We start from the raw sequence: 13,964 nt of genomic DNA, 5'->3' as shown, positions 1-13,964 counted from the left end.
ACAAGGAAATCTTTTATTTCAGGCTGATTTTGGTGGAAGTTGTATGGCCTCAGCTTACGTGCTTGCACACTCCAAAAAAGGCATAGCCATCCCACTAATCTCTCATTTGTCTTTTCCCAGGCACGTCCACTGTAGTATGCAAGCCTATAGTCATTGAAACTCAGCTCTATGTTATTGTGGCCCAGCTGTTTGGCGGCTCTCACATCTATAAGCGAGACAGTTTTGCAAATAAATTCATAAAAATCCAGGATATTGAAATTCTCAAAATCCGAAAACCCAATGACATTGAAACATTCAAGATTGAAAACAACTGGTACTTTGTTGTTGCCGACAGTTCAAAAGCTGGTTTTACTACCATTTACAAATGGAATGGAAATGGATTCTACTCCCATCAATCCTTACATGCGTGGTACAGGGACACTGATGTGGAATATCTAGAAATAGCCAGAACACCTCAGGCACTCAGAACGCCTCATTTAATCTTGTCCAGTAGTTCCCAGCGTCCTGTCATTTATCAGTGGAACAAAGCAACACAATTATTCATTAACCAAACTGACATCCCAAACATGGAGGACGTATATGCCGTAAAGCACTTCTCAGTGAAAGGTGACGTGTACATTTGTCTGACAAGATTCATTGGTGATTCCAAAGTAATGAAATGGGGAGGCTCCTCATTTCAGGATATTCAGAGGATGCCGTCACGAGGATCCATGGTATTCCAGCCTCTTCAGATAAATAACTATCAATATGCAATTCTTGGAAGTGATTATTCTTTTACTCAAGTGTATAACTGGGATGTGGAGAAAGCCAAATTTGTGAAATTTCAGGAATTAAATGTTCAGGCACCAAGATCATTTACACATGTGTCCATTAATAAGCGTAATTTTCTTTTTGCTTCCAGTTTTAAGGGAAATACACAGATTTACAAACATGTCATAGTTGACTTAAGCGCATGACACACACATTCTGTGGCTGCCATCAGAAACTTTCTACAGTACGTGGTCCGGATGAACTCAATGCATGATGACTCTTCTTATCACACTTGCAGATGAATGCCTTTCAAACATTGAGACTGCTAGAACCAAGCACTACCAGTATCTCCATCCTTAACTGTCTAGTCCAGTGGTGTGGGAAGTTCCCTTTTCGAAGACAAAATTGAAGTGTGTGACTGTTCTTTGCAGTGAAGATGTGTAAATAAGCGTGTCATGGTATCTGTTACTCCAAAAGGAAATATTAATATGTACTTTTCCATTTATTTATTCATGTGTTCAGAAACAACTGCCAAATAAAATGTTTACATTTTCTTTCATATCCCAAAGGTAATTATTTATGGGACTTGGTTTTCCTTGGTGATGGTGTGCTGAGGAAATAGTTTTTATATAATAGGGTTATATGGGAATCAAGAATTTATGGCTTGAATAATCAGTGAAGACGAAACCCTGATATTGATTACCTGTAATTTCTGAACAGGTTTATCAGCTGATTTCGAACATTTAAAGGTGTTTCCAAAGGTCATGGCTTTTAAGAAAACTTTGAGGTAAAGTGATGACAAAAGAAGAGTAGAGAAATTTGTTTATTACAAGAAGACTAATATGAAATAAAGAACAGTAAGACCCAGCCTATCCTATCCAATAGCTCCAGCTATAACCATTATTCAGACAACTTATAGGAGAAGCTAAAGCCAACATTTTGGATTTTAAAAGCCCAATTTGGGGACTTTCTAAATGTCTGACTCTAGAATCATTGACAGCTGATAGAGTAACATTATAGCACTCGCTCCAAATACACCTGAAATGAAGGCCTCTTAATCTGACCAAGGATGCTTTGCTTCTAAACAGCAGCTTTGATACATTATTGACATGCTGCAGTGCCCAGGTGGCTCATACTTTATTTTCTAAATTCTTCCTCCTGGATCACAAGGGTCGTTAGCACCTAGAACAATGCCTGTGATACAGTAGGCTCTCAAAAATGCTTTTGAAGGTACACCTGTTATAATATAATAATAAAGTTTATGAGGCCCTTTCATCTAATCAGTTGGTATTTACTAAGTACCTAATAAGAACAAAGTATCACTCCTGTGGTGAGGGGAAGAGAATTGAGGAAAAATGGGGCATGATTCTTGCCCTCTGGGGTCACAGAAGACTCATTGGGGAGTTAGAACACAACAGAGCAAGCAGTAAGTGCCAAGTGTCATCTGAATATTCTAAGTATCATGGGAGCATCAGAGATAACTTCCTGTAAGAAGTGGTCCTTGTTTGAACTTAAGGGAAGATATGGTTTCAAAAGGGGATCATAGCAGAGAAGATATTCCTGGCACAAACTGGTTCTGTGTGCTGCCTTAGGGAAGGGATCAGAGCTCCCTCCAGCTCATTGGTCCCCAGAGTCTTTTGCCAAATGGAGGCCGATGGGGGACAGCACCCCGTCTGCCAGCACATATCTGGAAAACTTGATATGGCACCAAAGGTACACACAATAGTTGCATAGATTCTGGGAAGCAACACTTTGGGGAGTTCTGCACAGGAACCAGACTCCGTTGCAACATGGGGAAGATACGAACTGACATCAGGGTACCTGGAAGAAGGTTTACCCACTCCCAATCCTGCACGTAGGGAGAACTGGCCTTTGAATGTCTTACTTTTTTCACTTCTCATTTCCTATAAGCAGCATACGTGCTCTTGGAGAACACCTGCTTGTACAGACGGGGTTTAAGTTCAGCCCTGTCGTGTACTGGCTTTGCCCACAGACAAGTTACTTAACCTCGCTAAGCCTCGGTTTCTCCATCTGTAATGGGACAATAATGCCTACTGCGAGGACAGTGGAAGAATTGAATGCGATAATGTGCACGTGGCAGATTGAACCTTCCAAATGTGGCAAAACAATATCTCCTATCCCACATGCTGTTTGAGGACCTTGTCCCCACCCCATCGACAGGCAGTGCCAATTCTCCTGTGCTTAAATTGGAATGGGCTTGTAACCAATAGAATGTGGAGGAAATGATGCAGTTTGACTTTTGAAGCTGGGTTATAAAAACGATGAAGCTTCTCTTCTGCCTTGTGAACTGGGACTCTTGCTTTTGGAGCCTGATCTGCCACCTAAGAGTCCTACTAACCTGAAGCCACCATTCCGTGAGGAAGACCAGGCTCTGGTTGGCAGCTCCCACGAGGTCCCTGCCAACAGCCAGCGTCAACCACCAGTCACGTGAGTGATGCCTCCGGTGATTCCCACTCCAGCTGTCAAGTCACCACCAGCCATTATATCTTCCCTACTGCGGCCCTGGACATTCTGGAGCAGAGACAAGCCCTCCCCCTGCCCAAACTCCTGACCCATCGACTCTATAAGCATAATAAATTGGTTGTTTTAAACAGCTAAGTGTGGGGGTGATTTTTCATAGTGCGGTAGTAATGAGAATAGCACTCAAAGTGCTAACTGGCACAAATTAGCACTCACCAAGGGCTAGACATTGCTAATGGGTTCCACACCCTGAACACACTATGCTTTTGGGTCACAATTTACCTTATTGTCTTAATGTAATTCACCATCATTTCATTTTTACAGGTGACGTCCTATTTTCAGTGTTATCTTTGTACTTACGCTGTGCCAGGCCCTGGGCTGAGTTCAGGAACACAGTGATCAAAGACCTAGATTTTTCCCTGTTTGTTTTCAGAGAAGCATTGATTATTTAAGTTAGTGAACCAATTTTCTAAATTACCTTAACCCTGAGCCCCAGATGTGAAGCGAGCTGGGAGAGGTAGGCGACAATCCAGGCCTGCGGACATTGGGTCCAGTCCGTTGTCCATCACACGGTGCTACTTTTCAAAAACTCCACCTTCATTTCAAACCTGGGATTGTAGAAGGAGAGAGAGGTGAGGAGTGAGGAAGCTGACTGAGAAAATAAGTTTAAAAAAGACCGAGGAGGAGGACATATGGTAGGATCCACTTTTGTAGGAACCGACCAGTCTTTTCTGAGAGTTGCCCTCTCTCCGTACCCCTCATTTACCCCACACTGTATGACTCTGCCCTTTCTCCAGCCACAGATCATTGGACCTGGAGTGAACTCCTGATCCAAGTGTTCAACCCAGAAGTCAATCCAGTCATCTCTCTTGGATATTTGGAATTAGGACAGCAGAGGCCGTATCATTAGCTGTAGGCACCAGATTTGTAAGGTGATGATTTTAAATCAGGTTCCCTTGAAGCAGCAGTAGTTACTGAGGGAGTGTTTTCTCTACACCTGAAAGGCAGTAAGAGAAGCATAGGGCAGAGGAAGACGCTACGCTAGGATGTCGTTTCAGGAGAAGTCTAGCTTCAGCCTTACCCCATGTGGAACTCTGGAGCATGAATTGTACCACAGAGTGTGTCCTGTCTTGAGGAAAGGAGAATGGACTGTTATACCCCCTCATCTGACAGTCATTGTTGAAAAGTGTGAGGCATAACCTCCCAGGCATCTCCAGCAGAGAAGGTTCCAGTTGGCAAAGGGCAGTCCTCCAGAGAAGGGTACAAACATGAGCTGTAACTAACCAGCACCCATATCAGCCACAGCATGGGTGCTTCAGCCTAGTAAAGGGCATGTGGCTGGGATACAAGCAACATAAGCCACAGAGATGGTGAGTGAGGAGCTGAAGATACCATTTTGGGCAGCCATGATGGTCCATGTACCAGAAGCGTGGAGAGTGAGAAAAGGGAGAAGAGAATGAAGTAGGAGCTCAGAAAGAAGCAGGGGCGAGAAACTACGTAGTCTGAGGGAGAGTGTGAAGGAAGGAGAGAGAAAAGAGGGGGGAGGGAGGAGCGAGGAAGGGCGGAAGGGAGGAAAAAAGGGAGAGTATAAAGGAAGTAGGGGAGGGAGAGTGGAAGGAAGATTGGGAGGTATGATGACTCAGGTTGGGTCACTTGAGAACCAGACTCTTTGAGAAGTTAACGTACAAACCTTTATAAGTTAGTACCCTTGAGAGCAACACCTGGAAGGGAGGAGAAGGAAGTAGAATTTGACAAAGAGAGCAGCTGAGCTGGGATGTAGTTTCCAGCAAAGCAACCCTGTAGGGAGCTCTAGAGCTGAGATTGTCCCAAGTTGAAGCCAGGGGACCGGGCCTCAATATTTCCAAGGCAATCTCCAAAGAGGGCAGACAGCAGAGGCCAATCTCCGGGCAGCAGCTGGAAAATAAACCCTTACTCCTGAATAAGATCTGGGCAGTGCAAAATAGCATCTACCACAGAGGGAAAGAAAGAAAGTGGGAGAGAGAAGAGGGAGGAGAGGCAGCCTCGATTACATTTCCTGCTCCATCCCTCATTAGATCGAATGGTACTGCCTGTCCTTGAATTCCTTGAGGTGCTTCTGTAGCCTTCTGATAACAACCCCCCCACACACACACATTTTGTTTTATTTTAGATTAGTCTGAGTGGATTCTTGTATTTCCCACAAAATTATCTTCTACTAAGAAGGTTTAGGCATAATGTACTAATGTAGATATGATGGTGAGTACTAGATACTTCAAACTCTTTCCTCTCTGCTATTCAGACTGTATAATTTCTATTGATCTATCAAGTTCATCAACTCTTTCTTCTGTCATCTCTGACCTCAAATTTGACCTAAAAGTAATATTATTTCAACAAAATCAGAAGTTCTCAACTTAAAAAAAATAAAAACTTCCAATGTTAAAAAAATTTGGCCCATGGAGATTTAAAAATCTCCAATGTATTTTAGACCAATGTATTTCCATTTGTATTATGGACCAATATTTTTGGAAATTAGAATGAAAATGAATTACTAGAAAAATGATCACATGCTTGGTTATTGAGACCATGTCAAACGATTATAACAGTTTCTAAATGTTTCCTCTCAAATTCTATGCTTATTTCACCCCAAACTGATTCCAAACTCTTCCTGGACTGTCACTGGTCTTAGGACCACACCTATAGGTACAGTGAACTAGTCAATGAGAACTCAACTCATTCATTCCAGCCCTTACAGTTATATGTCAATCTTAATCTGGGATGTAGATGCATTGTATTATGATTGCTATCAAGAGCCTGGGGCATCCAGGGATATCACAAGCTTAGGAAGACCGAAAATGGCTCTATAATGTCCTGAAGGTGGAATTCAAACTCTGGCCCTGTTTCCTCTCCTACTCTGGCATCCTCCACCTCATTCACATTCCAGTGACCCACACAATTTGACAATCCCTGCTCATCTAAGCACATGCTTCTGTGCCCAGGCTGCTCCAGTTCCTACAAGGCCCTTTTCCCAGTGTTTTATCTTTTGAAATCTTAGTCCTTCTCCAACCAATTAGATGGGATTTCTCCTTTCTCTGGCTTTCTCAGCCCATTGCTTTTACCATAAGCAAGACTCATGATTCATTCTGCCTTGCATTATGGGTAGTTGTTGATATCCCCATCTCTCCCACCACGTTACACATCCCTGAGGATCACGCCTGTGTCTTAGGCACCTAGCATTCTTCTATCTCACCCCACCCTCCATCCCCTAGAAGAGTCCTACTTTGTAGAAAGTCTATAAAGTTGGTAGCAATGAAATAGCTTTAAGCCCAGCAGCTTCAGCCCTTCTGTTTGCATATCTGAGAAGCTGCCACATCCCCTACTGCAAATTCTCAGCTCCACAAAGAATCCTGGCCATGGATTACCCCAAAAGAATAGGTCTTCCTAGGCCCACCTGCTTCCCAGGGGGAACTGGGGTGGGTTGGAAGGTGGAAGAGACACAATTACATTTTCTGAGTAAATCCTTATTAAAAGACACTGCAGATCTACCTAAAACCTGATCCACAAAACTAAAGGATGTGTACTGATTTAATTAATCCATATAGTTCAAAGGACAAGAAGATTGATAGTAACACTTTTGGAAAGTCTATGCCCTTTAAAATTTTTATCCCCACAGAAGGATCCACATCCATGGTCAACACCACTCAGAGATGCCCCAGGGGGAGCATCTTCTCAGCTGAAGCTTTTAAAAATATTTCCCAGCAAAACTGTGTTCCAGAAATCAGTCCTCTTAACAGATCCCAGGACAGCTATCCTTTGTCCTTCAGTCTCTTGATCCTGTACACCCACACATACTTAAAACTTCTTAAAAAATTAATATAGAAAATATTCTTTAATATTTAACTTAATTATAATAATAGGTGACATTTACTGAGCACTTACTACAAGCCAGGCACTATACAAAGTGCTTTACCTGTATTATCATTCATTATCATTATCATTACCTGTATTATAGAATTACAGAATTGCAACTCTGTAATTCTATAATAACAGTATTGTTTTATAAATGAGAAAGCTGAATCTTAGAAAAGCTAAGTAACTTGCCCATAGTCATGTAGTCAGTTAAGAAGCAGAGTTAAGTTTCATTTAGGTAGTACCCAGCAGTAGTACCATGCTATGAAGTATTTAAAGACTAAATAAATACATATTAAAAATTTAGAACTCTGTAAATTGCCAGATAGATACTTCTCAGGAACCTGGAATGTCCCCACCAGCCTAAGGCTATTGATTGGTACTTATACCCATGGACACAATGAGTCCAATTTCATTGAAGACACTGCTTGAACACCTAGTGTGTGCAAAGCACTGTGGAAGATGACACAAAGGAAACAAAAAATTAGCAAGAAGTTGTCCCTACCCTTAAAGGATTTACACACCACTGAGGCTTATTTCTAAATTTCTAATTTGCAGTATGCAAAAAAATAAAAGATGCAAAAATAAGTTCTACAGGGATTTAAAGGAGAAGTGAAATATGACCCGCATATTCCTGGGTTTTGCCTGTAGGTCTATCCCACAATATTTCTCTTTGGAGCAGTGGACATAGTGGTTCACAGCATGTGTTCTAGATTCAGCCAGACACGAATTTGCATCTCAATCTGGCTACTTACTAGCTCTCTGACCTTGGGCAAGTTAGTTTCATTTGTAAAATGTGAATAATGATCATCATAGAATGGCCTGTAGATTTAATATAAACCTTCCAACTATCTCAGAAGTAGTTGCTATTAATGCCTCTATTTTACTGATGAGGTTAGTAGCTTTCCTACGTCCCCACAGCCAGCAAGTCTGACCTGGGAACCTGCACCAGACCTCTCCATTCTGCTAAGTTGGGGAACGTTGCAAAATGGTGTATTGCTGTGCAGGAGCTGTAACCACTGATCAGGTTAGGCAGAGGATGTCTATACACAGTCACATCCTCCGAGTGGACTCCTAGTGGTCTTCTGAGGAAAAGCACACTCCCACTTCCTGTCTCCAAAGCCTGGTGAGAGCTGAAGTTGTCTGTAGGCTCCTAGAGGAGGTGGGAGAAAAATCCAGGTGATCTTGCCATTAGAGGCAGCTGAGCCCACCGAGAGAGGGGCAGGCAGATGACTAGAGTGAAATGAGCAGACCACCCTCGCAGCAGCCCGAGCTCCAGAATGGAAGATAGCTGGAGTCGTCGTCTGTGCTACTATGCATACATTCTTACTGAGAAACATTGCAGGACTTTGGCCCCTAGGAAATGACCGAGATTTTCATAAACTTGCTCTTATTAAAATGTAGTCAGTGTTTGTATCCATGGAAGGAACGTTATGTGCAAAACAGCTCTTCAAACTTCTGTCTGGCTTTTATGTCAATAAAAGCTATGTTTCCCTGAATGATAAAATGAAGCAATTTCAATACACTGTCTCGTCAGCAAAGTCATATTAAGGGATGTGTGCCTTTACTTTTTAAAAAGTGTATTGTTTTTTATTCTAAAAGAAGACAGACTCAAGCTCAGAAGGGGTTTACTGTATTGTAGCTATGTGATTTTGGCCATATTTCCTCAAATAGCATCATTATCGACTCCTAGTGGTCTTGTGAGGAAAAGCATACTCCCACTTCCTGTCTCCAAAGCCTGTCCACTCCCAATGGGTGTATCAGAATTATCTGTGGGGATTTCCCCAAATACACATGACCATTTCTCCACCCCAAGTTCTGATCCCTGAGTAGACATAGTGGTCGGGATTCTTTTGGTTGTCAGTTGCTGAGATCCGACTAAACTAGTTTAAGCATAAAAAGGCAGGGAGCTTCAGAAATACCTGGACCAGATACTCAAGATGATATTTGCTTAATCTTCTTTCTCTCAGTCTTGGCTCTGTTTTCCTCTATGTTGAACTTCTTTCTAAGTCAGTCTCTCCTCGCACCGTGGAGAGATAACAACCAGCAGTTCCAACATTACATCTCGCCAGTTTAGCCATGCCCAGTAGAAAGACAACACCTCTTTCCCAGTAGTTTCAGCAAAAATTCAGGGCTGATGCTCATGGCCCAGGGCCTGCCCCTGAGGCAATTGTTTTGGTAAAGTGTGGAAGCCTCTGATTGGCCAAGCTTGGGTCATGTGCCCACTCCTGGAACCCACAGATAAGAATCACGTGGATTGAGAGTGAGGTAAGGGTGATTCCCTACAGTAAAATTGGAGTGCTATTCAAAAGAAGGAGAGGATGCTGGGCAGGAAAAACAACAGCAGTCATCAGCAAGAGGTGTGGTCTCTATTGAGAACCTCTACTTAGAGAGCCAGAGTTACCAGGGGATATGCCACACCCTCAGATGTGTCTAGAACCCCTTCACTAAAAGGTTTTAAAAAGCCTTTCCAGCTCTTATTTTGCAAAACTTGACAAAATATAATCTCCCATCTTTGTCTATTATTCATGATGATTCACTGTTATAATTTCTCTATACATTTTTTTAATGGTGTTCTCTCAAATATTCTGTTTTAAAATATTTAAATTGATATCCTTTGTTTCAAAACTGTTTTCCCAAGTGAAGCTGAGCTGCCAATTCTGATTTAGTGGCTACCCATTCCTGGGAGACTAGACCAAGCGTTCTTAGATAACTTTCTGTTCTCCTGGATGTGTTTCCATTTCCGATCAATCTCCATCTGGCAAGGGCAGCTCTCTCCTTGCTCTAATCACCTTGAGGTTGTCTTTTGCAGATTAAAATCTTAGAGGCTCCTTAGTGGCTCAGAACTTTTCCTGACTTAGCTTATCTAGTTATTAACTGAAAATTATCGTAGGCCAATCTCAGCAGAGAAGAATAGAATGTAAAACACTGACTTCTGTTAATGATGGTTCCCCAATCTTGTTCCCAGAATCACCTAGAAAGCAAACTAACTATACAGATTTGTAGGACTCCACCTCAGACCCACTGAAACTGAATCTTCAAAGAATGGAACCCGGGAATTATTATTTTTAAACATCCCTGAGGTGATTCTGGCGTTGATAGCCCGTCACCAGTCCACTGACTGGGATTTGGGGGCCTCTGCTCTAAATAACCATGTTGGACTGACCAACAGAATGTCAAGAGCACCAAGCCTATGGCTACAAACATTGGCCAAAGCTCTGGAATGTGCTAGCTTTAAGTATTCACCTGGGCAAGACATTTGAGGGTTTTTATTGGCCTCAATTTTCTCCATAAGATATTGAAATTGGATCAGGTCATCATAAAGGTCCTTTCAGCTCTGAAAATTCTGTAACTTTCTGTTATAGTGAGAAAAAAAATTAGCTTGGAAGTTTGGAAATCTTGGCCCAATATGACCACCTTTATAGTTTTGTGACCTTGAGATGTGACTTTCACTCCCTGAACCACAATTCCCTTTCTTCCAAAATGAATTGGCTCAGGTACATGAGTTCTTCATCTTTATAATTCTAAGGTAGCTCTAAAATAACAATTAACCCTTAATAACAATAATCTGTTGAGGTGGACAGTATGAACAAGCCGAGTTTGATCACAATTTCCCGTTGACTTGGGTTTGCTGGGTTGAGGATCTGCAAGCAGCATTTGGTATGTTGGTGTTTAATGGATATGACATTTCACTGCAGCAAATAGGAATGAAATATTTTTAGCACAGAATCCAAGGTTTAGTAAAGAGGGCTTGTTCTCTGAATGGAGTGTGAACAGCAGAGATACTATTTTAAAAGACCAAATATAAAAACCCCTTCCCCTCCACTATCACAAAATTATCATATGTGGACTTATATTCACCACAAAGCTTGAAGAACTTAACCCCTTTCTGTGTCTTCTAGGCAGTAGTTCATCTATTTTAATAACTCTGCTAGCTCACATCCATTCCTTCTGTCTTTATATGGCCTGCGTAGTTATGCTTAACAGGCTAAAGACATTGTTAATGATGGAAAGCAATATAATAGCTACAATTTGTTGAGAACTTACTATGTGAAAGACATTGGCTGAACATTTTACATGTATTTAGTCATTCAATCGTTGGAACAATATTATCGCTATACTCTAGGGTCAGGAACTGAAGTTCAGAAGTCTCCCCAAGGCAGGTAGTTAGTAGAGAGCAGAGCCAGGATTCAAACCCAAGTCTGTCTGAAATCAGAGCCCTGCTGATAGATTGTGTTAGTCAAGATAGGCTGATTATTTGGTAATTCTTTGGTAGTGCTCAAATATTACTGGTTTATGGGGTAGCCGGTTAGCTCAGTTGGTTAGAGCGTGGTGCTGAAAGTACCAAGGTTGCCGGTTCGTTCCCCGCATGGGCCATTGTGACATTGTGAGCTGCACCCTCCTTACAAAAGATATATATATATATATATATATATATATATATATATATGAGAGAGAGAGAGAGAGATCATTGTCTGACAACACATCAAATGACAGTAAGAGCATAGTTAATGAACTCTGACATTTTCTGGCCATATTTCAGGGCCCTTCCCAGAAATGACCCATTATCCACTGTGATGAGTGCCAGAATCATTCACTCAGATATATTAGATAAACTCTACCTGTAAGCTGCAAGATTGCCTTGTGCCCTTCTCCTTAATAAGAGGGCTTGGTACCTGCTAAGGACTGCTGAGGAAGGAGAGTTTAGGGGTAAGAATCACAGCCTTTTGGGGAGGGGGACAAGACCAATGGATAACAAGCCATTGTGGCCAGAAGAGGGCAGCAGAACTAGGATGTCCCTGCAGGTGGCTCCTGTGACCCTGTGGCAGCTGCAACGACCATCTGTGTTCCAGAAGACCAGGACCACAACGGTGGTCCCTAGAAAAGGTATGCTTAAAGTGGAAAAGGAGGTTTGGGGAGAAATTTCCTTCCCAAAGAGTGGCCAGAGAGGCTGCTCTGGACATTCCAAGAACAGAGTCCAGGGCTACGGAGGTTCAAGAATCATAACGATGATTAAAGTTTTGCTGAGTAAGCTTTGCCAAGGTCCTGCTTCAGTCAGATGAGGAAGGCAGCAGGGGGCCACAGGAAGCATCTGAAACCGAAAAAGGATTTAAATAGCGTTCTTGCTTTGGTATTCTAAATAGACTTTCTCAGTGGGAAAGCAGTACCCAAAACCTGTCCCTCTTGAAGGTTGTGTTCTTCCCTGAAATCAACGCCCTGGCCTGCCTCCTGAGAGCTTGGATGAATCCTTCAGAGCCTGGCCATCCTAAGAGGACAAGTCAGCACGGCAGCTTGAATCATGCAAAGCTGAGCACTAGGACAGAGACTCCTCATGACTCAGCCCCAGATATAAACAACTAATTAAATTCAGTGGGAAACAACCACCCCTCCCTCCCTTCACGGCCCAGCAGATTCACCACTGTGCTGCCTGTCACCAATGTCCAGCCCCTCCACAACAAAGGAGGGGTAGTAGAAACACTTCACTCATCTTCCCTGTAGATCTGTGCTCCAACCTCTTCTCTGGAAGGTCAATGTGCTCACTCAGAGGATGGTGAGCAGGGCAAGGGTGGCACACACCAAGAGAGGGACTGCTTCGTGCCAACATAATTTGCCCCCCTTTCTTCTTTGGATAAACTGCAGATGGCTGTGGTTGGACTTTACTGCCTTTGAACACAGGGGACTCATTGAGCGGCGTGTGTAGGGTCGAGTCCCGAGTACCGAGAGTCACTGCTCGTTGAGATGGCTATATCCTAATGCATCTGGACAGATGCTCGGATAGATGCTTAAAGGAAAGTATGATGAACTTTGCTCTCAAAAATGTAAGTCTAACCAGGCAAAATTGCTGCTGCCAACGTAGTTCCAGCCCTCTTCTTGGCCATATAAACTAAAGAAAGTTCTGGGGTTTTTTTCTCCTCAGTTGTTTCCTTTCCCATTGTCCTCCCAGCAAAGTCCTGCTTGGGGGACTCTCATGAAACAGAACTGGGAGGAGAGTAACACAAAGAAACTCACAGATTAGGCAGAAGGAGGGTGTCCAAATCTGTTTTTGAAGAGAGAGGCCCAGAAGCAGCTGTGTAAGGGGAGTGGGTGGGTGAGGTCCAGACTCTAAGAAGTGCTTCTGTGGGTTACAGTCCTTTCATGACATTAAAAAAAAAAAAATCTTGCTTGACTGTTCATTTGAAGCAAGTCTTCTTTGAGAATGGCCCCTGTAAATCATAGTTTCAATAGAATTATAGAGGAGACTAACTTAATTCTGCCTCGTCCTTTAAATGAGTATTTGCATAATTTAAGTAGGTTATTCTGTAACTCAGGAGGAGCAAGGAAGATGATCTAACTCACTGTTACCAAAAACCAAGCAGACCAAAAGCCCTGATCTTTGTTTCCATGGTATTTTATACCTAAAGCTTTCTAGAATCATTGCTGCTGCTTTAAAATTGCTGGAGACGTTTCCACTCCATCTTCCTGGAAAGTTTCTTCTTCTGGGGACTTTGGCTATAACAGCTCACTACATGGCTGTGGGCTATTGAAGGGGAGCAAAATTGCCACCCCAAAATATGCCTCTTTGGGATGTTATTTTAAGCTGGTTATTTTTTTAAAAAAGAAAAATCCTTTGACCTTCCCCGCCAGCTGCCTAAAAGGAATTTAGATAGAGGACTTGTTCCAGGAAGGAGGTATCATCACAGATAAGTATAGTTTAATAAAAACTAGTGTGTGATAGAGAGAAACTTAGCAAAGCCCATTTGTTCAAAGTTCTCTCAGTCCCATTGTTAAGATGGCCCAGCAGACATTTATTTACCAAACGTTTGCTTTTCCATCTCCATGTGAACTGCTTCCCTGACCTGGAAGTCCCA

At 42.5% G+C, this 13,964-nt stretch overlaps 1 protein-coding gene and 1 long non-coding RNA gene across 4 annotated transcripts in view; one reads left to right on the top strand and one right to left on the bottom strand.

Annotated features, from left to right (window-relative positions):
* LGI1 (leucine rich glioma inactivated 1) overlaps positions 1-1,309 on the top strand; it is a 35,562-nt gene extending 34,253 nt beyond the window's left edge. For both annotated transcript variants that reach the window (XM_019739740.2, XM_019739735.2), the window contains one exon: positions 121-1,309. In XM_019739740.2, coding sequence (XP_019595299.1) covers positions 121-956 — 836 coding nt within the window. In that variant the 3' untranslated portion in view covers positions 957-1,309. The remainder of the gene's footprint in view (positions 1-120) is intronic.
* LOC141572919 (uncharacterized) overlaps positions 1-13,964 on the bottom strand; it is a 177,884-nt gene that overhangs the window by 29,082 nt on the left and 134,838 nt on the right. For both annotated transcript variants that reach the window (XR_012498484.1, XR_012498483.1), the window contains exon 3: positions 3,710-3,839. This is a non-coding gene — a long non-coding RNA (uncharacterized LOC141572919). The remainder of the gene's footprint in view (positions 1-3,709; positions 3,840-13,964) is intronic.

Source organism: Rhinolophus sinicus, linkage group LG07 (genome assembly GCF_036562045.2).
Source record: "Rhinolophus sinicus isolate RSC01 linkage group LG07, ASM3656204v1, whole genome shotgun sequence".
NCBI classification, from domain to species: Eukaryota; Metazoa; Chordata; class Mammalia; order Chiroptera; family Rhinolophidae; genus Rhinolophus; species Rhinolophus sinicus.
The sequence above is the reverse complement of the archived record's forward strand: the minus strand, read 5'-3'. Positions and strand labels throughout refer to the sequence as shown.